The sequence below is a fragment of the Saimiri boliviensis genome, chromosome 4, assembly GCF_048565385.1.
Source record: "Saimiri boliviensis isolate mSaiBol1 chromosome 4, mSaiBol1.pri, whole genome shotgun sequence".
NCBI classification, from domain to species: domain Eukaryota; kingdom Metazoa; phylum Chordata; class Mammalia; order Primates; family Cebidae; genus Saimiri; species Saimiri boliviensis.
The window spans coordinates 25,621,815-25,646,890 of record NC_133452.1 but is presented as its reverse complement, the minus strand read 5'-3'; the positions used below and the strand labels follow the sequence as shown (position 1 = coordinate 25,646,890).

The window sequence follows — 25,076 nt, the reverse complement described above, 5'->3', positions numbered from 1 at the left end:
GTCTTGCTCTGTCACCCAGGCTAGCTATAGTGCAGTGGCATGATCTCAGCTCACTGCAACCTCCGCCTCCTCGATTCAAGCAATTCTCCTGCCTCAGCCTCCCAAGTAGCTGGGATTACAGGTGCCCACCACCGTGCTCAGCTCATTTTTTTTTTTTTGTATTTTTTTAGTAGAAACAGGGTTTCACCATCTTGGCCAGGTTGGTCTCAAACTCCTGACCTCATGATACACCCGCCTTGGCCTCCCAAGGTGCTGGGATTACAGGCATGAGCCACTGTGCCCGGCCAAATTCACATTATTTTATATATATGTATTCAAATTTGGATTCCGTTTTTACCATTTCATTTTATGCATTTTGTTTTCTGCCTTTTCTATATTCTTTTATATTCCTTCTTGACATTTTGTGGATTACATTTCATGTTTTGTTTTTTCTTATTCTATTTTTTCCCTTTATTAGTTGAGAACTTACACCTTTGCTTTTTATATTTTATGGAGTGCCCTAAAATTTATAACATGTATATATATATGTATACACACTCACATACATAGATATATATATATATACATGTATGTATGTGTGTACTTTAATTAAGTCTATAATTTAATAAAGTCTTCAGTTAATCATTGTTTTACCCTCCTGAACAAAACACATAGCTTTGGTTTTTTGGTTTTTATTTATTATTTATTTATTTTTTAGGTTTTTGAGAAACCAGTGGTATTTGGTTACATGAGTAAGTTCTTTAGCGGTGATTTGTGGGATTTTGGTGCACCCATCATCTGGACAGTAAACACTGAACCCAATTTGTAGTCTTTTATCCTTCATTCCCCTATATACATATATTTAAATGCCCAGTATCTACATGGCAATTGAAAGTGTCAGTCAAAAATATCTTTCCCCTTATCAGTTGATTACTTAATGGACACATACCATGTGACCCTACATAGTGGGATCAGATAGCCTTTGGGCCCTCAAGGAGCTTATTTGTTCAGGAGACTCAATATATAAATGGAATATAACTATAAAACACAGTATCTAATATGTTTTAAATGATGGTACGCTCAGTAAATGTGAAGAATTCAAAGGACACATCATTTCGGGATGAGTACTCAGGAAAAGCTTCAACAAGAAGGTAGACTTGAGCAACATTAATATGAGCGGGCACTCCAGATGAAAGAACAGAGTGATCATGGGGGTGAGCTGTAAAAGATGTTCAACAAAAAGTGACTAGAAAAGTCTGAGTATCCAGCCTGGGTTGGTATTAGACTATAGATAAATGGCCATTGCACATTGCTATTATTAGACATTAGATAAATGGCCAGTTTTATCTTATAAGCAATTGGGAGCCACTGAAGACCTTCAGATAAGGATAACATGATTACCATGTTAACAATTGGATTTGATGGCAAAGTGTAGGATGGATTGAAGGAGGAAGAGTTGTGTGAGGCCAGGTAAGAGGTCAATACAAAAGTTCAAGTACAGGCCAGGCATGCTGGCTCAGCCTATAATCCCAGTGCTTTAGGAGGCCGAGGTGGGCGGATCACCTGAGGTTAGCAGTTCGAGACTAGCCTGACCAACATGGAGAAACCCTGTCTCTACTAAAAATACAAAATTAGCTGGGTGTGGTGGTGCATGCCTGTTATCCCTGCTACTCTGGAAGGCTGAGGCAGGAAAATCGCTTGAACCTGGGAGGCAGAGGTTGCAGTGAGCCGAGATCATGCAACTGCACTCCAGCCTGGCCAACAAGAGTGAAACTCCATCTCAAAACAAAACAAAACAAAACAAAACAAAAAACAAAAGTTCACCTTTCGGCTGGAACTGCCATCTTCCCGTAATTCATCAAAATGACAAACACAAAGGGAAAGAAGAGAGGCACTCGATTTATGTTCTCCAGGCCTTTCAGAAAACATGGAGTCGTTCCTTTGGCCACATATGTGGGAATCTATCAGAAAGGTGATACTGTAGACATCAAGGGAATGGGTACTGCTCAGAAAGGAAGCCCTGCAAGTGTTACCATGGCAAAACTGGAAGAGTATACAGTGTTACCCAGCATGCTGTTGGCATTGTTGTAAACAAACAAGTTGAGATTCTTGCCAAGAGAATTAAAGTGCGTATTGAGCACATCGAGCACTCTAAGAGCTGAGATAGCTTACTGAAACTCATGAAGGAAAATGATCAGAAAAAGAAGCCAAAGAGAAAGGTACCTGTGTTCAACTGAAGCGCCAGCCTGCCCCACCCAGAGAAACACACTTTGTGAGAACCAATGGAAAGAAGCCTGAGCTGCTGAAACCTATTCACTATGAATTCATGGCATAATAGGTGTTAAAAAACAAAAAACAAACAAACAAAAAACCTCTGGACTGTAAAACAAAACAAAACAAACAACAACAACAACAAAAAGTTCAAGTACAAAGGCAAGTTTAAGTATGGTGGTCAGATTGAAAATATCCTATCAATCGTGATACAATATCACCTATTGATAATGTAGATATGTGAAAAAATGTAATGAAGAATCAATAGAACTTTTTAATCAATTAGATTTTGAGTGTGGGGAGGAGAGGCAGGAAAATTGGGTTCAAGCTGGAGTGAGATAATATTGAAGATAATATTGAAGAGAGTTCCAGTTTTAGATGTGCCAATAAGGAAAAAATAGACGTCCAAGTAGAAAAGAGAAAGTGCTTTGAAAAAATGTAAAGAGCCGTGCAACTGCAAAGCATTACTATTCAAAACATTTTTAAACAAATGCTTTTGGTTTTTATCTTCCTCTTTGGGCACAGTTTCAATAGTATTGGTCTCACTAACTTAACCAGCTGAGATGGGAAGGATTAAGTTGATCACAATGTATGACTTACTCGTCATACAGAAGTTTAAGGCTCGTAACTCAAAGGTTACAAAATGCCAGTTTTACTTTATAATAATGGAAAAATAATAGGAGACATAAAGGCCTGAGTATTCTTTCAATTGAGAATATTCCTGTGGAAAATGAAAAATGCCGCCAACAAATTGATGATTGTTTTATGTTAAGCTGCTGGGTTTAAACATTTCAACCTGATGCTTTTCCTATAAAATAAATTTAGAAAATATTGTGTAGGATAGTGTGTACTACAGTGTGGGATCAGATCAAATGAAGCTTCATTGTTTTAAAGTCACTTAATTTGCCACTATTGTGACCTAGAAATGTTGCACCACAAAGCAAAGGGAGCTCTGTTAACTACGAAGTCAGCAGGACTCTAGTTTTCCTCCTTTCTTTCTCTTATCAGGAAGGACTTATCCATTGGCACAGTAGGCATAATGCCTAAGGCTTATGATACTTTTAAGGGGCCTATGAGATTCTACTAAATTTTGCCTGAGAAGGAAAAACATGGAAATACTTAAAGTTATATCAAAAATACATTTTAATATTACTATTGGAGTGTGAGGGGCCCAAAGAGTCAAAGTGCCTAGGCCTCATGGCAGTCATAATGCAGACCTGCCTCCTGTGCTTAAATCTGAGTCTCCAATTCTAACCATAAAACCATTGCTTGTCGTATTATTCTGTAAAAATGTATAAATTTTGTGAGCCTGTTTTTTCTTAGTTTTTATTAAAATATATAAACATAATTTTAATTATCACCAGGTTCCACAAAGTTTGCCAAGACAAATAGTCTCCCACCTTATTTTCCATATCCCTGTTCCCAGAGGTGTTTACTTTTAACTTTCAAAGATGCTTCATCCATTATGTAACTCCATTTCTCTAAGTAACATATTTATAATGTTATTATTATTATTATTTTCAGGTTTAGACATTATCTATTGACTTCCTTTGATGAAGATGAGTATTTAGGTATTTTATCTCCTCCATCTTTACCAAATAAAGTCATATATACTTTATAGCTATTCATTCTCCTTATTTAGGTTTATCTTATTTCTGATTAACTCAACATTCAGGGTTAACATTGCTGTGACTCTGGAGGCTATTCAGTGTCAAGTCAGATGGGCAACTATGATGACTTTTTCTTGACTGTACAACTTTTTCCTCAGTTAAGAATTGTCACGTTTTCTCATTTGCCTAATTTTGCTGGTACACACTTATCACTAATCCATACTTCCCACCAGATGGTTAAATCTTTTCTTGATACAATCATTCATATTGGGTATTATCTCAGTTTTACTGTCTTAAGTTTATTCTGGAGCACTTGGGCCTCTAAGTGTCCAGATGGGTTGCCCCCATGCTTTGTACATCATCCCGAGTAAGTGTGGGAATTCCTTTTGCATTTCTTTTATGTTGGATTTCTTTTACCTGTAACTCTTGCATTCATTTTTCTAGACTTACTCCACTATTTTGGTGGTGCACATCCTGCAGTAACTCCCTCAGAAAAATATGTGTATGGGAGAGGGGTAAAGTTTTTGACTAAAAGATATGTACACTCACACTTAGTTCAGAAGTTGGCTAGATATTCAAGAAAATCCTGCACAACAAAGAGCAAAGCTGGAGGCATCCTGCTAGCTGACTTCAAACTATACTACAAGGCTACAGTAACCAAAACAGCATGATACTGGTACAAGAATAGACATATAGACCAGTGGAACTGAAGAGAGAACTGAGAAATAAGAACACACACCTACAACCACCTGATCTTTGACAAATCTGACAAGAACAAGCAATGGAGAAAGGATTTCCTATTTAATATATGGTGCAGGGAGAACTGGCTAGCCATATGCAGGAAATTGACACTGGACCCCTTCCTTACACAATATACAAAAATTAATTCAAGATGGATTAAAGACTTAAATGTAAAACCCACATCTATAAAAACCCTAGAATAAAATCTAGGCAATACCATTCAGAACATAGCCACAGGCAAAGGTTTCATGACAAAAACATCAAAAGCAATTGACACCAAAGCAAAAACTGACAAATGGGATCTAGTTAAAATAAAGAGCTTCTGCAAAGGAAAATAAACCATCACCAGAGTGAATAGACAACCTACAGAATGCAGAATGGGAGAAAATTTTTGCAATCTATTCATCTTACAAAGTTTTAATATCCAGAGTCTACAAGGAACTTCAGTAAATTTACAGGGTAAAAAAAAACTAACCCCATTAAAAAGTGGACAAAAGTGATGAACAGATACATCTCAAAAGAAGATGTACATGCAGCCAACAAACATATGAAAGAAAACTCAACACCACTGAGCATTAGAAAAATGAAAATCAAAACTACAATAAGGTACTATCTCGTGCCAGTCAAAATAGCTACTAGTAAAAATTCAAAAAACAACAGATACTGGCAAAACTGTGGAGAAAAAGAAACACCTTTACACTGTTGGTGGGAGTATAAATAAGTTGAACCATTATGGAAGACAGTGTAGTGATTCCTCAAAGACCTAGAGGCAGAAATACCATTTACCCAGCAATCTCACTACTGGATATATGCCCAAAGGACTATAAATCATTCTATCATAAAGATACACACGCACATATGTTCATTGCAGCACTATTCACAATAGCAGAGACATGGAATCAACCCAAATCCTCACTGATGATAGACTGAATAAAGAAAATGTAGCGTGTGTTTATATACATGTGCATATATGTATGCATACACATATATATGTATGCATATATATATATATATATATATATATATATATATATGCACAATGGAATACTATGCAGCCATAAATAGGAATGATAGGAATGATATCATGTCCTTTGCAGGGACATTGATGGAATTGAAAACCATTATTCTCAGCAAACCAATGCTGGAACAGAAAACCAAATACCACATGTTCTCACTTATAAATGGGAGCTAAATGATGAGAACACATGGACACATGGCAGGGGAGCAACACACACTGGGGTCTGTCAGGGTGGGGTTGGTATGGGGAAAGGTATAGCAGCATGAAGAATAGCTCATGGATGCTGGTGATGGGATGATCCGTGTAGCAGACCACCATGGCACATGTTTACCTATGTAACAAACCTGCACGTCCTGCACATGTACCCCTGAACTTAAAAGTTGAAGGGAAAAAATTGACTAGATATTTAATGCTCTTCGGAAATCATTGCCCTTCGGAATTTTGAATGCATTGCTCCATTATCTTGTAAGTTCCTATGTTGCTGCTGAGAAGTTCAGAGCCCTTTTGATTTCTGATACTGTGTATGCAATCTTCCTTCCCCACCCCCCTGGAAACTTGTAAAATCTCATTGATGCCATTGTCTTAGTCAGTTTGGGTGTTTGTAGCAAAGTACTATAGACTGAGTGGCCTATACACAACCCAGCTTTATGTCTCACAGCTCTGGGGGCTGGAAGTCCAAGATCAGGGTGCCAGCATGGTCAGGTTCTGGTGAGGGCTTTCTTCTAGGTTGCAGATGGCCATCTTCTTGTTATATCTTGACTTCGCAGAAAGAGGGAAAGAGCTCTGTGGGGTCTCCTTTTATAAGGACACTAATCCCATTTATGAGGCTCCACCCTCAAAAACCTAATTACTTCTCGAAGGTCCCACCTCCTAATACTATCACATTGGGGATTAGGATTTCAGCATGTAAACTGGGGGGTATGGGGAGACATAAACATTCCGTCCCTAAGTCCTGTGTTCTGAAATAGCTCTGGGATATGTCTTGATGTGGGTCTGTTTTCATTGCTGGATACTCAGTGACCCTTTCACACTGTAGACATGTATCCTTCAATTTTCAGAAATATTTAATTATTTCATTCATTAAATAATTGCTTTTTCTAATCTATCTTTGAGGAACTTCTTCAGGACTGGCCGTTTAATTTGCATATGTTTTACCTGTTATTTTACATGCTTTTTTCTTTCTTTCTGGGAGATGTCTTCAACCTTTTCTTCCAATTCATCTATTGAGTTTTCATTTTTACAACGTTTAAATTTATTTTTTGTACTCTGTAAGTTTATTTTGTTTCATTAATTTAAAATCTTCTAATATCTCTCCATATATTACTATTATTATTATCAAAAGATGAGGGGGAACAGCCAGACACAGTGGCTCTTGGCTGTAATTCGAGCACTTTGCTCCCAAAGGTGGGTGGATTGTTTGAGCACAGGAGTTCAAGACCAGCCTGACCTGTCATATATGACAAGACCTGTCATGTATGATAAAACCCTGTCTCTACAAAAAATGCAAAAAATTGTGAATCATGGTGATATGCACCTGTAGTCTCAACTACTTGGGAGGCTGAGGTGGGAGGATTGCTTGAGGCCAGCAGTTGGAGTTGCAGTGAGCTGAGATTGCACCATTGCACTCTAGTATTGGCAACACAACAAGACCCTGTCTCAAAAAAAAAAAAAAAAAAAAAAAAAAAAATTGGTGGGGGGCAGGCACGGTGGCTCACGCCTGTAATCCCAACACTTTGGGAGGCTGAGGCAAGCAGATCACTTGAGGTCAGGAGTTTGAGACCAGCCTGGGCAACATGGTGAAACCCTGTCTCTACTAAAAATACAAAAAATTAGCTGGGTGTGGTGGTGGGTGCCTGTAATCCCAGCTTCTTGGGAGGCTGAGGCAGGAGAATTGCTTGAACCCAGGAGGTGGAGGTTGTAGTGAGCCAAAATTGCGCCACTGTGCTCCAGCCTGGGCTACACAGGGAGATCCCGTCTCAAAAAAAAAAAAAAAAAAAAAAAAAAAAAAAGGTTATATATTAGTTCTTTTTCAAACTGCCAATAAAGACATACCAAAAACTGGGAACACAAAGGTTTACTTGGACTTAGAGTTTCACATGGCTGGGGAGGCCTCAGAATCACGGCAGAAGGTAAAAGACACTTCTTACATGGTGGCAGCAAGAAGCAAAATTGAAAACCCCTGATAAACCCAACAGATCTAGTGAGACTTATTCACTATCTCGAAAACAGCATGGGAAAGACCAGCCCCCGTGATTCAGTTCACTCTCCCTGGGTCCCTCCCACAATGCATGAGACTTCTGGGAGATACAATTCAAGTTGAAATTCGAATGGGGACACAGCCAAACCATATCAGGGGTCTTGCTATGGTGTCCAGGCTGATCTCTAACTCCTGGCTCAAGTGATCCTTTTGCATAGCTGGGACTACAGGCATGTGCCACCTTGCTGGACTTCTCTCTGTAGATATTAAAACTAATTTAAAAAGAAGTTTTATTTATTTATTTATTTATTTTTTGAGACTGAGTCTCATTCCGTTGCCCAGGCTGGAGTGCAATGGTGTCATCTTGGCTCACTCGCTTGAACCCTCCGTCTCCTAGGTTCAAGCCATTCTCCTGCCTCAGCCTCCTGAGTAGCTGGGACTACAGGTACCTGCCACCACATCCAGCTAATTTTTCCATTTTTAGTAGAGATGGGGTTTCACTGGGTTACCCAGGATGGTCTCTATCTCCTGACCTCGTGATCTGCCTGCCTCGGCCTCCCAAAGTGCTGGGATTACAAGGCGTAAGTCACTGTGCCTGGAAAGCTAAATTTTTTTTTTTCCTGATAACCTAGGCTTTGTTTCCTTCAAGTTGCCCTTTGCTGTTTATGTATTTTATTTTAACATTTTTTCGAGAGGCTATCCTCAGATGTCTGATAATTGTTGTCTCTCATGATTTAGGGTGTCACAATAAAAAGCTGAGCAGAAGCTCTCTGAACATGGGTGGCTTTCATTTCTTCACTGACGTGGGTCAGCTATTTTGACTTGGAACTTCCACTATCTATCTTTCTGTGTTTCCTCTTGGGCTGTTCAGATTCCCCACAGAAGGCACTTTCAGTCTGCTGTATGAATAGGGAAGGCCTGACTGCCTGTATTCTGGTTGTCATACTGGGAGAGGAGGCGGGTGGTGTCAATCCCCTTTGTTTTTGGTACCATTCTCCTACCCTTGACTTGTGCCCCTGTTTCAGAGACCCTCTGGTTTCTCTGTTCTAAGAACAGAGTTCTAATCTTCTTCTGTGGTTGCAGCTGCCTAGCTGTGCAGGGTGGGCCATGGAATTGAAGAATCTAACGATTTCTTTCAACCTGTCCCCATCACCCTCCACTTCCAGGGAACCTGGTGCCTTCAGTTCCTGGGCTTTTGTCTGACATTTCAGTGGAAATTATAGATATTTTTTCTTAGCTGCTCCCACTGCTGACTTAGGGTTAGGCTTTTTCAGGCCTGCAAAGTCAATTTCCATTTGGCCATCTTCTTCCCTGCTTCAAAGGTGGTGTTGTCATTCTCTCCCTCTTCTTGGAGTTTTATGCCTTAAAATAAGTCCTTTTGGTGTAGTTTCAGCAGGGTTTGGGAAGAAGCAAAGGGTTCAATCTCCGTTTTCACCTGGCAGTCACTGCAATTGAGTGTTTGATTATAAAGAGTTTGAACAGCCTCTTGCCGACAGGGCAACATGACAAAATCCAGTCTCTACGGAAAAAAAAAAAAAAAAAAAAAAAAAAAAATAGCCAGGTGTGGTGGCAGTTGCCTGTAGTCCCAGTTACTCTGGAGGCTGAAGCATTAGGATCACTTGAACCCAGGAGGTGGAGGTTGCAGTGAGGTAAGATCAGGCCTCTGCATATCAACCTATCAACCTGGATAACAGAGGGAAACCCTGTCTCAAAGAAAAAAAAGTTTGAAGGGCAGGAGAGGTGGCTCATGCCTGTAATCCCAGCACTTTGGGGAAACAGAGTGAAACCCCGTTTCTACAAAAACTACAAAAATCAGCCAGGTGTGGTGGCCCGTGCCTGTAGTCCCAGCTACTTGGGAGACTGAGAGGGGAGGATCACTTGAGCCTAGGAGGTAGAGGCTACAGTGAGCAGTGATAGTGACAATGCACTCCAGTCTGGGCGCCAGAGACCCTGTCTCAAAAACAAAAAGAAAAACAAAAAACTATGAGTATTGATTTTTATATAAAAACAATAACTTATGGGGCTTTTAAAATATTGGATGATTATTTTATAAACGTCTATGGTCATCTGGCCAGTCTTAACACAGTGGTTTCTGTCCTCTTGCGTTGCTATAGGATTACCCAAAGCTGGGTAATTTATAAAGAGAAAAGGCCTATTTGGCTTGCAGACTGTACAGGAAGCACCAGCATCTGCTTCTGCAGAGAGACTCATGCTGCTTCCACCCATGGCGGAAGGAGAAGGGCAGCCAGAGTGGGCAGATCACCTGGCCAAAGAGAAGAAGGGAGATGCCAGGCTTTTTTTTTTAACAAGTGGTTTTCAAGGGAACTAATTGAGGCAGAACTCATTTATTACCTCAAGGACTGTACCAAGTGCTTCATGAGGAATCCTCCCCCATGACCTCAAATCCCTCCCATTAGACCCTGCCTTCAACATTGGGGATCAAATTTTAACATGACATTTGGAGGGGACAAATATCCAAACTATATCACACAGCTATTGCATTAACCCAATGCTTTGCAAATTTGAGTAATGTTCTAACCCTACTTATGGAAAAATAAAATCTATAGATTTCTGGTGCTGAATTATATTATTTTAATTACAACGTTATTTAAATGTGTATAAACAAACATGCACATTTATACTTATAGCTCTTGTCCATTTATATAAGCAAAGGCAAAAAAAAAATACAACAAAAGCATGTATTTAATTCAAATTAACAACATAAATTTGATGTGACAGATTAGGCTTGGGGCGGTGGCTCACGCCTGTAACCGCAGCACTTTGGGAGGCTGAGGCGGGTGGACATGAGGTCAGGAGTTTGAGACCAGCCTGGCCAACATAGTGAAACCCCACTTCTACTAAAAATACAAGAATTAGCAGGGCATGGTGGCGCACACTTGTAATCCTGGCTACTTGGGAGGCTGAGGCAAGAGAATCACTTGAACCCAGGAGGCAGAGGTTGCAATGAGCTGAGATTGTGCCACTGCACTCCAGCCCACCGACTGATAGAGCAAGACTCCGTCTCAAAAAAAAAAAAAAAAAAAAAGTGACATTATTTTAATGCAGCAACATTGCTGCTCTAAATATGAGTATGGTGTTATTGCTGTGTCATAGCTTCTTTTAAGCTCTTCATATGCTGCAGTGTGTTGTATGAGAGGGAAGTTCATCCATCTCTCCCTGAATTTGAAATACAGAGAAACCATTTTTCAGATAGCAAGATTTGTTGCCATACAAGCACGACTTAGCCAGAATGCAGCTTTTGCCTGCTGAGCCTGCATCTGTTCTTATTATATTAGTCTCTAACAAATATGACAAAACTTCATCATGCCAAGGGGATCATAAATGCAAAAAAGAATTTTGCCCTTCTTTTAATTTAGACATATTTTCTGAGGAATTTTTGTACTGCACACATGAGTTGACTTGTGACAGGAGTAGGTCCTTAGCTCTTTGAAAGCTTTCCTGGAGAAGGTGTCTATTTTCTCAAAGGAGGAAAATAGTATGTACTTATGTAGAATTACTGAAAAGAAAAGCACCTTTTCCTGGATTTTCTTCACAAAGTAAGAGCAAATACTAGGTGAATGAAGCTGCGTGTTGGGGGAAGGGGACACTGGATGTGGTACTACCATTTCGTTCTCGGGAAGATGGCCACCAGTTTGAGGTCTGTGGTAATTTGAACTATAATGAAAAACAATGTGTCCTAATTTTGTAAAACAAAATAATTGACTTTGTTAAAATAATCAATATTTAGAAGTGTCTGCATCACTCCAATAGATTACCTAATATTTTCGTCTTTTACTGTGATGGACTCCTAGGCTCACTTAGCGAGAAACACCCAGTAATTATTGGGAGGCACTCATCAGTGCATCGGAGCTCCCTGCTAGTTCTCCAGGGAAGAAATCCACCTAGTGTCTGGTCCTACCTTCCAGGCCCTCGATTTAAGATGGGAAACTCGTGTAGCAATATTTGTTTACTTAAGAGAGGGTCTCACTCCATCACTGAGGCTGGAGTGCAGTGGTACCATCACTGCTCACTGCAACCTTGAACTCCCAGGCGCAAATGATCCTCTCACCTCAGCCTCCCAAGCAGTTGGGTCTACAGGCGTGTGCCACCACGCCCTACTAATTTTTATTTATTTTTTATGTTTTATTTCTGGTAGAGACAGAGTCTTACTATGTTGCCCAGTCTGGTCTATAACTCCTGGGCTCAAGTGATCCTCCCTGCCTCAGCTTCCCAAAGTGCTGGGATTAGAGGCGTGAGTCCCTGTGACTGGCCATGTCTTTGAAAAGCAGAGTAAGAAAGCAGAGGAATTTGGCATCCACCAAAAAACTATGAGCGTTTTCTAAAAGGGAATAATGGATGATAAGGCAGGGCCAGTTGATTAATACCATAGCTTGATCAGGTGCGGGTGTAAGTCATGTTGGCCATCTCTCCTCCATACAGAGAGGTGGTGTCCAGAGAGAGGAGTCCCCAAAGTAACGTGGGAGGAGGAGTATGGGCCATGGAGACAGCAGATCCCTTACAAATGAGCCGACAGTTTAGAGTCTGCCTTCCAGAGGGGCAACGAAAACATTGAACTGACCTCATTCAGCCTTCCTGTTTGACGAGTTGCACTGGAGCAGGAGGAGGCACAGTCCAGGCTAGAGGGGTGTATCTTCTTGCAAGTGAATTCCAAGGGTGTGTCCAGGAACCTGAACCTTGCCTCTGGGCAAGGAAGCTGCAGAGCTAGGCTGAGGGTTAGGGCTCTTGCCAAAAAGGCTGCGATTTAGGGCACGTTCCAGTTCCAACAGCCAGCTGGAGTCTGTCAGGAGAACCAGTGTAAAACTAGGCATAGGAGATGTCTGACCATGGCCTGGAAATATAGACAGTGATCCCCCACCCGCTGCTTACCAGGCTAAGGCTGCAAACGTGTTTGGGTTAGCACGCGTTAGGTAGCTGTGGAGACCTTGTAGGATTTCAACAGAAGGAAATGTTTCTCTGCAACTTGCCACCATTCATACATAGTCCCTGCTCTTCCTTTGCCTGAAGCCTTCTCATAGGCCTGCTCTTTTTCAGGTTAATTTTTATATTAGACTGGGCTCATTCAGTTGCAAGTGACAGAATTCCAATACACATTAACATTCAGGATAAAGGGAGTGATAGGGCACTGCCTATGGAAGCCAGTGACTCTTGCATCTTCAACTCTTTCTCTGTATATTTTCAGCTCCCAGTGCAATGGTGTAATCTCCTTCTATAGAAGTGGAACTCCAGTCAGCAGTAGGAGCAGGAGAAGGGAATGGAGGGATTATGTCTCAATTTTATGTTACTCCAGGTAACTAATTCCAAAGGAAAAAAAAAAAAAAAAGATAACTTTCCCTTTCAATGTTACCATGAAAATGCCTCAGCAAGGACTCCGATGGGCTTAACCTAGATCTCTGTTCTCTTCGTAGACTAATTACCGTGGTTGGGGAAGGGGCCCTATGATTGTCTATTCCTGGGTCATGAGCCCATCCCCCAGGCTAAGTGATTGGCAGTCCCATAAAATGATCTACAGCCACACAAAATTTGATTGGAGCAGAAAAGGGAACCTCTAAAGGAGGAGTAATATTCCTTCAATGAAAGTGGAAAGATGCCGGGCACAGGCAAGACAACGGTGCCTTTTAGGGTTCCTACTCAACTGCTAAGGCTCAACTCAGGTGTCACTTCTTGGTACAGCCCATTCATGTCCTTTCTGTTGGGTTATGTGTCCCTCTCCAGGCTCATGTTACATTTTGGCTGTGCTGGTGTACTCTATTAATTTATAAATGTCTATCTATGTGTTGGTATTTCTCACGAGACAGTGAGCTCTTTGAAGATAACCACTGTGGCCTGTCCTATTTGCATATCCTGCTTTGCAGCAGATAATGGAAGTTCCAGGAATGTTGTCAATAAAGAATGAATGAAGACAATCACAGAATGACAGCAAATCCTCTTGAGAGAAAGGGGAAAGGAACATAATAAAAGTAAAAAGTACCAGATTTGGTAGTAAATGCTTTATATTAACCAACGCATTTGATTCTCACAACACTTGAGGGAGGTATTATTCTTTTTACTTTACAGGTAGGAAGCTAAAGGTTAAGTTCCTCAAGCCCACATGGCTAATAGCTGTCAATATCACAATGAGCATTTAGGTAACTTAAATCTAGCCTAGTTCTCTTTCAACTACACTCTTTCTTCCCCCACCTCCTCTGCTCTTCTGGTTAACAATGAACTCATGTAACATAGGGATCTTCTTCTCTTTTCACTTCTTAGTAGTTTGGACATTTTCACCCAATAGATTGTTTTGTTTTACCTAAAGTTATTCCCTGATCAGCTTTGTATCTTTCATTTGCTTCTTTGTAAAATCAGAAGGTTGATGGAGAGGCTCTGTAAAATCCTTTTCAGCACCAACATTATGAAATTATACAAACTAAATTAAACCAAGTAAAATTTGCAAGTAGGATAAACTCAGCATAGCCTGTGTTTCGTTCAGGTTTTCCCCAAAGGGGGTGCTCTGGGTTTTCTACCCTCCACTCTCTCTGTGCATTTTCCTTCTCTTCTTGGGGTTTCCTTTATTCTCCCATTTTGTTCAATCAGTTGCTCTTCTCTGCCCAAAAACTCAGTCCTTTTATTTTGCTCTTAGCTTCTTTGGACTCCACATTTCAGCTCCTGTATCCTCAATATTCCTGTCCTCCTGTCCTCTCATCATTAGACATTCTCTTCAGAGCCTCCTTTCCTCAGAACTGGGCCATGCATTTAACCTCTCCCAGGGTGTTAACAATGGTAGGTGACCTCCAGGATGGTCTGAGTCAAATGAAACACGTGAATTCAGAGAGGGAAAGCTCATCATAGGTACTTCAAAATTTTGCTTGATCCATTTGGATTTTTACTTTGGTAGGGCCATTTCTTGACCCCTCCAATCACCTAAAGTGACCTATTTGAGGCTGGGCCCACAGGGTGCAGAGGCTCAGAGTGTGGCTCCTTGGCCATCCTGATCTAAACCTGAGTTGCGGATTAAACCTGCAGCTTCCTGGGCGACGTCGGACTTACTCAATCAGAATTTCTAAGGAACGGCAGTCAATGTGAATTCAAAATATATTCTCTGGGTAATTATTGAGTGCAATAAGTTGCAAGGGATTCAGCCTTTGTGCTATTTATTCTCTAAAAGTTTCATGTGCTATTATTTTTTGTTTCTTTAATTCCATCACAAAAATTATTTATATGATAAAATTTTATCAACTTGCCCAAATACTAGATGTTTGAAGAATTTATCAGCAATACTTAGCAAATAATCCAGTATCTATTATACACAAACTCCAGATTTATATTTTTTTGACCTGAAAAATATAAGAAAAGTTAAATTCCCTAACCTTTTTTCCTCTCTTAAATGTTTGTATATGGGGCTTTAATCATAGCCAATACTGAAGGTAAAGCTAAAGGAGTGTCTCGATTTTTTAATATATTCTGTATTTCCCCATGTTTCTACTGTTTAAAGAGAAACTGCATTTACACATTCTTGCACAAAGTTTGGTAGCAAATGTTTTCTTTTTGGTTCTTATGTTAGGATGCAGTTCCCTGTATATGAACAATATTTATTTGAATCATGTCTGTATACACTATACATACAAATACTTACATCTTTATATATGAACCTATATATACGCTGCTCATATCACAGTTTTCTCCTTTGTCAAAGGCTTTCCTCCAGTGAGATTAACTAATCTTTCTTTAATTTTCACTGTTCTATTGTGACTGCAGGGCAATTCTGACTTTGGGTTAACAGCAGACCCAAGGCCACATTCCCATCATTCTCTCCAGATGCCCTACAGCAATCTGATCTTTGGCATGAGCAGACAAAACCCCACTGGGCATCCTTGTTGCAGGCCCTCTACCTCTGAGGCCCGTCTGGACCTTACCTTGCCTCACCTAGATTCTCTGGATGTGAAGGAAGATCACACTGTGCCTTAGGGAAATACAGCCCTCTGTGGTCAAGATCTCTTACCAAATGTAGTTTCCCCACTGAATAAAGAAAGTGCAGGGGGACAGGACCAGCTTGAGATCTCTTGATGACTCCATCAGCAAGAATTTTCTTTCATTTCTTTTCTCTCTTTCTTCTTCTCTTGATCATTCCATCAATACTTTCTTTCTCTCCCTTCCTCCCTTTTCTTTCTTTCCTTCTTTTCTTTGTAGGAAATGCACCAAAGAGGCTAAAGAAATTCTTATTGGCCAGGTGCAGTGGCTCACACCTGTAATCTCAGCACTTTGGGAGGTGAAGGCAGGTGGATCCCCTGATGTCAGGAGTCCAAACCAGCCTGGCCAACATGGAGAAATCCTGTCTCTACTACAAATACAAAGATTAGCTGGGCATGGTGGTGTGCACCTGTAATCCCAGCTACTCAGGAGGCTGAGGCACGAGAATTGCTTGAACCTCTGGAGTGTAGTGGCACTATCTTGTCTCACTGCAACCTCCACCCAGAGGTTCAAGCAATTCTCGTGCCTCAGCCTCCTGAGTAGCTGGGATTACAGGTGCACACCACCATGCCCAGCTAATCTTTGTATTTGTAGTAGAGACAGGATTTCTCCATGTTGGCCAGGCTGGTTTGGACTCCTGACATCAGGGGATCCACCTGCCTTCACCTCCCAAAGTGCTGAGATTACAGGTGTGAGCCACTGCACCTGGCCAATAAGAATTTCTTTAGCCTCTTTGGTGCATTTCCTACAAAGAACATCAGTCTCTGCCTGGGGAGAAGGGCTAGAAATAGGTAGGGCACAGGTCCCCAGGTAAATCTCTGTAAGCCACCATGGCCGATGTGTCAGGCAGGTCACTCTTTGCACAGAAGATGGCTGTTGGCCCCATGTTTCACCTCTTACAGGCGTCGAGGAAGCTTGATTAAACATTTCTCAGAGCTTAAAATCCCAGAAATTGTAGGACCCCAAAAGGGTGTTTTTCAAAATTTTTGAGCTAAAATGATGTATTACAGTTTGTAAATTATGAAGTGCATCACAAATATTAATTTAATTGACAACATCTTCAAACCCTCCAATGTGGTCTTATTATTTATTTTGAAGGAGGAAATCTGATTTCCATCAACTCAACCAGGATACAATAAGTTAGGAGCAACTTTTGTTATCAGTTAAAAAAAACCCTGGAGTACCTCTATGTAGCCATACTCAGCTAGCAGTTGAGCTGTTCTTTTGTTATGGTATTTATCTCTTGGATCTTGCATATACTTACTTGTCTACATGCCTTATCTCACCTACTACATTCCAAGTTCTTTAAGGGTGAGATCACTATCAGATTTATCTTTGCATTATCCACAGAGCCAGCAGACCTGACAGCCCTAAATTGGTGCTTGTTAAATGAAGGAATGACGTGAATTAATAAAATCATACCCATTTCAAGTTAATCCTTTGGATTTTACTTGGCTTCTACGTAGAAAATCATCAAAAGAAAGAAAGCTGTCCTAGAAACCTTGCAAGGAAAACTCTCTCCTGGAAATCTCCTACCTGCCGCCTCCCTGGAGCACTTAGGGATAGACTGGGGAGACTTTCACTATAACTAACAAAAGGCTAGTAAACTCTGAAAATTCGTTTAAGGCTTCTAGTGGTTTAATCTTTACTGCAGCGTAAATTAACTCACATATTAAGCCAGCAATAAGCCGGCGCTCGAATACCAACCATCCTTTTCTCTGTTAATACGAACTAGGAACTTAGGTTGCTATTTTATCTTTCCCCTTCCACGTGTGCTGATCGTGTAAAAGAATCACAGGAACACACGAGCAATGAAATGTGTAAATAAGAAAAAGACACACACATCGCAAGCTCCTTTCTTTCTAGGTATTGTTTTGGTCAACCTCTCAAGCTTGGAACAGGCTTTATAACAGATGTGCGTTTGTGTGTGCATATTGGAAAACAGAAAAATAAGGTCAGCGCAAACACTACTTGTAATACAAACTGATGTAAGACAAAACTTCTTTTTTTAATATTAAAAACTACATTAGGGAAATAATGTAAAATAAATATACAGTTGGAACTAGGGTAAAGAAAAATCAGCAACGTCAGCAAACAGAGATGGGGTGAGTTGGCAGGCAGACTGGGATTTATCCCTTAAAAAAAATCACCCTAATTAGAGACCAGCTTTGCCTAGCGGGACGTGACGCACATTTTCGGATAATCTGAATAAGGGGAATTGTGTCTGCACGAGGCATCCTTTCTGGCTTCAGGCTCCCGGCTCCCGACTCCCGGCACGCACGGTTACCTCTGGAGCGCGCGCCCCAGGCCAGCGGAGCGCGGAGCCGGGCTGCTGCGGGCTGGGAGGGCGCGCAGGGCCGGCGCTGATTGACGGGTCTCGCGGTCAGGTGATCCGGGGAGCCAAGTTCCCGACGCGGTGCCCGCGGTGACCGCCGAGGCCCTGCCGACGCCGACCCGGGAGCTTAGTGGGGCTGATCTCCCGGAACAAAGTTGCTGGGCCGGCGGCGGGGCGAGAGCGCCGAAGGGGTAGCCCGGGCGCTGCAGAGGCTTGGGCCCAGAGGGGTGGCGCGGCTCGGCCCTTCCTTCTCGGGAGAGCGGACCCCCGGCCGCCCCGAGCGAGCCCCTTCCCGGGGGGTGGGGGCGACGACGCGGGACCCAGCCGTCCTGCGCCCCACCCTCCCTCCTCCTCCTCCTGCGCTCCGCTCCAACAAAGGGGCAGGCCCGCAGCGGGAAGGAGGAGGGGGAGGAGGAGCCGCCGGAGGAGCGAGCCGCTCTCGCGCACAAAGTTGTGGAGTCGCCTTTCCTCGGAGGAGGGGAGCAGGCAGCCGCAGCCGGCCCCGGGTTTTCTCCCGCTGAGGGGCGAGGAGGAGCCTCTGGCTCCAGAAGCCGATTGGGGAATCACGGGGAGCGGCACCCCCCTTCTTTTGGATCATTTCTGCCGACGGAAAACTCTCTAGCGTTTGGCAAACTTGGTGCCTTCGCGCCCGTTCCAGGTTTGCGCTCTGTTTTGTTTTTGGCGGAACTACCAGGCAGGAAGATTGCACAAGGCAGGGGCGTTTTCACTCGGGTGTCAGTTTCTTTCTTTTTCTTTTCTTTTCTTTTTTTAAATTTCGGATCTTGTCTGTTTCGCCACGTTTTATTATTATTATTATTATTATTTAAAAATACATCGCACCACCAAACTCACACTTTCACATACCCAGCGATTACTCCGTCCTTAACTCCCAGAGGAGCCCTTGGCCCACTCGGGGCGTGGCGGCGGCGGCCGGCAGGCGAGGCGGCCCGCGGGCAGCAGGTAAGCCCATGCATTATTGAAGCCCGGGGCTGGTAATGTGACTACCGCCCCCGCGGGAATGGGGCGGGGGCCGGGACGAGGATGATCTTTCCGCGGTTCTTCCGCCTGGGATCTGCGTCTCTAGCTTCTTCCCAAATCTCAGAGTCGAAGATGGGAGTAACTTTTGCGTGCCCTTTCCTCGGGCCTCGGTGTAGCTCACCCCGGTGAGAGAGAGAATGCTGGAGGAGAGGAGAGCTCCGGCGTGGAAGTCCTTAGGATCTGTACTAGTTATGAACGACCCAAACTTCTCCGACCGGCTCGGTCCTGCCTCCCTGCTCCTCTAATCCTCCTCCCCGCCGGGGTGCCGGGGTCGCCCTCCTTGCATCGCGCGGTGCAGGGCGCTGGGCCAGTGATCTGCAGGAGGGGACGTGGCCTCTTAGGAGAGTCTGTCACAGACACCCGGGCCTGGGGAAGGCGGGGCCCCGGCGGTGTCCACAGGAGAGGGTAGGCAGAGGGTGGCTGTGTGGTCGGCGGCCAGCAGAGCGCTTCCCAGCCAGCCTTCCGGCGGGGAACGTGCTCGACCTCTGGGTGGCTGCTGCTCCCAAGGGTGGGGCTCCAGAGAGTGTGGCGCGATCGCCAAGCTCCCTGCCAGCGGCCCTGGAGAAACTGAGGGGACAGGAGGAGGGGGGCGCCCCATTGGAGTGTAGTCCCGTGCGGTCGCCGGCTCTCCTCTTCCGGACTCTGGGCATCTCTTGCTGCAGCTGACAAGGTAATTCATGTCCCTCTTTGGCCCGGGGTCCGAGGCTCTGGTTGCTCAAGGCCACTTAAAAACCAACAAAGCACCAATTGAAGGCTGTGCAACTTTTAGATGGCAGGTTGTTCAAAGGGATTTTTTTTCCCCAAGCCCCATGTTACGAAAGGGACTCATTCCATTGCATTTTTTAGAAAGGAGGGAGAAAACGTTGCCTGACTTCCAAGAGAGCCCTGGGACCCGCACTTTGTTTTACAATGAACTGGAGAGCCCGGGTTCTAACTCTACGGCCCGGCTCTCTGAGGTGTCCTGGAGAGGGCCTCCTCTTTCCCAGCCTTCAGGTCACCTAGATCACCAGGGCCTCGCGGGCCAGTTCCCCATACCGCGCTTGGGAGGGTCAGTGCACCGGTGGTCGCCGCGGCCAGAGTGCACAGAGCGTGGGGGAGGCCAATTCCGTAGTCTAAGCTGGCATTCCCGGCCTCCCGGCCTGGCGGCAGCGGCCGCATCCATTCCTTTGTAACTTTCACCGGCCTCAGGAAGTCTATCCCGGCCCTCCGGGTTTGTTGGCGGTGGGCGTGGGAGACGCAGCCTGCGGATAGCTCAGGGTCAGGGGAGAGCTGGAGGAATGAGAAGCTTGTGGGTACTTCTGCGGTGACCGCCAGGGTTGACGTGGAGCCATTCCCCGCCCCTTTTACCAGTCTTTATGGGACCGATGAGACAAGTCTTTAACTCTCCTTTGGGTGTTTACCTAAAATTTATTGCCCCTGTAAACAGTATTAATCAAAGTAGTATTAACCTCCCCTGGAGCGCTTCCGAGTGTGAATGGCAGTTCTTGGCACTCACCGTTTTCTTTGACTGTGTTTCAAGCAGAGCAGCAAACTCTTACCCGCTTGGCTTCCTTTTCTGCTATCCTGAGCATTCCTAAGTTTTGGTTCCTGGAGTAAATTAGTGAATAGTTTTTGCATTTACATAGCATTTCTGTCATAATACACACTGTTCGGTATATAGTGCTAAATATATATAATATAGTATAAAATAAAAATTACGTATGTATATTCATTGCGTAATTCCTAAAATCTAAAAAATAAAAACACTAGTTTTTCTTTTAAGGCTATCACCTTATGTTTATTTCATAAATGCCTTATGTTTATTTTACACACTTTTGCCTTGTGGTCCATATGACAGCCAGAAACGTTCTGAAGGGACAGTAAGTGAATGTCCCTTCTCGACTGGATTGGTTTCAGTGAAAAACATCTGACTAAACTTACAGAATATCATTTTGATGGAAATCTAGGGCAGAGGTAACAATAAATTGCATTTACATAGGGCCTAAAGCTTCTAAAGCAACATCTCATTCATTGATTCTCAGTTCCTCATTTAGCCCTCTCTGAAGATGGTGTTCCCTCCCTTTTATAGGTGTGGAAGAAGGAGGGTCACATTGGGATACATTGTTCATGGTGTAACTTTGATTCTGTCCCCTGACAACCAAAGATGCTGAATTTGGCAATTAGGAGTCATCCTTGGCTTTAAGTTTACTGAAATTCCTCTGGCCATCAATGGCAACAAGTAATCTCAGTGGCCATCATTGTTTAAATAGCCTTCTGTTATTCTTCTTTCTCCCTATTTTCCCCTGTCCTCTGATTGCCTTTTCTGCTGCATCTTTGCAGCCTGTAAGGGATTTTCATTATCAAGAAGAGAAAAAATTTGAAAAATTACCTTGAGGAGAGTGGCAAGTGAAACATTATAGTGAAAAAGTATTACTGGTCATGTGCAAATGGAATGAAGTAGAGTGTAAACAGTTTACTTTTCTCTTTTGTGGATGAATAAAGGCTTTGGGAAGCATAGAAGTGGAGATCTTGGCTAAGACCAGTTGTGAAGAAAAACATTAGACTTACTGCTCCAAAGGGTTACACTGTAGATCTTTCCAGGAAAGAGAATTTTTCCTTGGGCAAACTTAGTTTTCCATAATAAAATTTTATAGACATTCTTCAGAACAAAGTTTTTGATCCTTGAATGTAATAAAATACATTTAAGAATTTAGCAAATCTTTTGTAGTTATGAACTTGAATGAAAGAATGTAATCACATAATAATCCATAAAGTTTTGGTGGTAGTAGAGCCTATAAAAAATGAAAAAAGTTTTTTAGACTCTCATAAAATTTGTCAGATTGATGATCCAATCCTCTGTATCCAACTCTCTCTCTCTCTTTTTTTTTTTTTTTTTTTTTTTTTTTTTTTTTTTTTTTTTGAGACAGAGTTTCGCTCTTGTTACCCAGGCTGGAGTGCAATGGCGCAATCTCGGCTCACCGCAACCTCCGCCTCCTGGGCTCAGGCAATTCTCCTGCCTCAGCCTCCTAAGTAGCTGGGATTACAGGCACGCGCCACCACGCCCAGCTAGTTTTTTGTATTTTTAGTAGAGACGGGGTTTCACCATGTTGACCAAGATGGTCTCGATCTCTTGACCTCGTGATCCACCCGCCTCGGCCTCCCAAAGTGCTGGGATTACAGGCTTGAGCCACCGCGCCCGGCCAAGAGACAGAGTCTTAATCAGTCACCAAGCTGGAGTGCAGTGGCACGATCTCGGCTCACTGCAACCTCCATCTCCTGAGTTCAAGTGATTTTATTTTATTTTGTTTTATTTTGAGATGGAGTCTCACTCTGTTGCCAGGCTGGAGTACAATGGCCTGATCTTGGCTTACTGCAACCTCTGCATCCTGAGTTCAAACGATTCTCCTGCCTCAGCCTCCCGAGTAGCTGGGATTACAAGTGCCTGCCACCATGCCTGGCTAATTTTTACATTTTTAGTGGAGACTGGGTTTCACTATGTTGGCCAGGCTGGTCTTGAACGCCTGACCTCGTGATCTGCCTGCCTCGGCCTCCCAAAGTGCTGGGATTACAAGTGTGAGCCACCATGCCCAGCCAAAATATTTGAAAATTCTGACTTCAATCAAAATTACATTTAGTTGGCCGGGGGCTCACACCTGTAATCCCAGCACTTTGGGAGGCCGAGGCGGGCAGATCAAGAGGTCAAGAGATTGAGACCATCCTGGCCAACATGGTGAAACCTGCCTTTACTAAAAATACAAAAAAATTAGCAGGGTGTGGTGGCACGAGCCTGTGGTCCCAGCTACTCGAGAGGCTGAGGCAGAAGAATCGCTTGAACACAGGAGGCAGAGGTTGTAGTGAGCGGAGATTGTGCCATTGCACTCCAATCTGGTGACAGAGCAAGACCCCGTCTCAAAAATAAATAAATAAATAAATAAATAAATAAATAAATACATTTGGTTGTCATGTCTATTTAGTCTCCTTTAAATCACAAAGTTCCCCTTCTCCCAGGCAATTTTGGTTTTCAGGACATTGCCAGTTTTGAAGAGACCAGGCCATTTGTTTTGAAAACTAGCCACAGTCTAGATTTGTCTGCTCACGATAAGTTTCACATTAAACATCTGGACAAGGATATTGTATAGATGATGTGGTGATTTTCCACTGAATTGCATGATGCCCCGTGATTGGTTATGTGAATTTTGACCACTTGCTTAAGGTTAGACATTTTTCTGCAACATATTACCACGAAAAAAATCTCAAACATACAGAAGAGTTGAAAGAAATTTTCATTCAACATTCATATACCCGTGGCCTAGGTTTCTTAATTAGCATTTTGCTATGTTTTGCCATAGTCATCACTGGTGCCTCCCATATTACTCTGGTCCACCTAGAAGCCATGCTGATCTTTTAAAAAGGCCAATTTGATCATTTTGGTTCCCTCCTTCAAACCATCTACTGTCTCCTCGTTGCTCTCCATATAAAGACAAAAACCCTTGACCTGGTCTCCGAGGTCCTGTCTTTGGTCCTGTCTAGCTTCCTCACCTGGTTCAACAGGTGCATTTGTCTCTTGGCTGTCTTCTCTCCAGAAACACTGGCTTGTGCTCCACTCTTTGACTGCTCCATGATTCTTTCTGCCACTTTGCATGGAAGCTCTTAGCTTTTCTCTTTCTATTTCCCTTTTTGGCTAATTAAATTCTTGTCATCTTTAAAGGCTTGGCTCAAATGTCTCTTCAAGAAAGCCTTCTCTAATTGCACAGGGCAGGTCAGATTCCTCTGCTGTATGCTCTTAGTACTCTATGCTTCTCCTTTGTATGATTTATAGTCTAACAGTATTGTAATGAAGTAATTCATTATATAATTAATTGCTTAGTGTGTGTAAAGCTCCGTAATGGCAGAGGCGGTGTCTCTTGTTGATCATCATAACCCCAGGCCAGGCTTGGTGGCTCACACCTGTAATCCTAGCACTTTAAGAGGCCGATGTGGGTGAATCACCTGAGGTCAGGAGTTCAAAACTAGCTTGACCAACATGGTGAAATCTATCTCAAGTAAACATACAGAATTAGCCGGGTGTGGTGGTGCATGCCTGTAATCCCAGCTACTTGGGAGGCTGAGGCAAGAGAATCATTTAAACACAGAAGGTAGAGGTTGCAATGAGCTGAGATCATGCCATTGCACTCCAGCCTTGACAATAGAGTGAAACTCTGTCTTAAAAAATAAAATAAAATAAGAGAGTCGTAACCTCATTGCCTGACTCAGTGCTTTATACATGGTAGGCACTCAATAAATATTTGGTGAATGAATAGTTACTATGAGAAACTGTATATAAAAGATACAAACATATTTTTTCAAGTCAGTACTTTTCTTTTTAGGTATTGATGTCAAGCTGAACCATCGTAGGAAGTTGAAAGTCTTAAAAAGAGAACTTGGTAAAGTTTTTGGATTATCTTGAAACTCAGGCAAGATGGCCAAGTATGGAGAACATGAAGCCAGCCCTGACAATGGGCAGAACGAATTCAGTGATATCATTAAGTCCAGATCTGGTGAGTAAAGGAAGCTCAAGGTGGTTACGGATTTTTATGTACTTAGAAAACATAATGTTTCTTGGATTGATTTGCATTGCTCTTGCAAGAACTTCTTGGAGGTGAAGTTCTTTTGAGAAACTGAATTCTGACAAATGACTATAATTCTGGAAAAGAGATATGTAAAAGGTGTAATATCCCTAAGTGTCCTCTCCTTTCTCAACCCAATTTTGTGTCACTGTGTGTTGATTAGCATTGCTTAGTGAAACTGCTGCTTGTAGCTAAAGGTTGTTCATTTGGAAGACTATTCCATTACAATAAAAATCAGCTCAGGATTTTTCCTTCTATTTTCTAGAAAGCGAAGGGATTATATGCTTAATGTAGAAAGTGTCACAGTTTCTGGGAAGAAGGATCCTTTCACAGTTTG

General features: G+C 42.7%; 1 protein-coding gene across 2 annotated transcripts in view; it reads left to right on the top strand.

Annotated features, from left to right (window-relative positions):
- The first annotated feature begins 18,610 nt into the window (after nucleotides 1-18,610).
- UTRN (utrophin) overlaps nucleotides 18,611-25,076 on the top strand; it is a 589,012-nt gene continuing 582,546 nt past the window's right edge. The window contains exons 1-2 of one of the 2 annotated variants that reach the window (XM_074397323.1): nucleotides 18,611-19,076; nucleotides 24,500-24,670. In XM_074397323.1, coding sequence (XP_074253424.1) covers nucleotides 24,592-24,670 — 79 coding nt within the window. In that variant the 5' untranslated portion in view covers nucleotides 18,611-19,076; nucleotides 24,500-24,591. Of the gene's footprint in view, nucleotides 19,077-19,704; nucleotides 19,825-24,499; nucleotides 24,671-25,076 lie in introns of those variants that run through there. The other variant, XM_074397322.1, reaches the window with a different exon arrangement.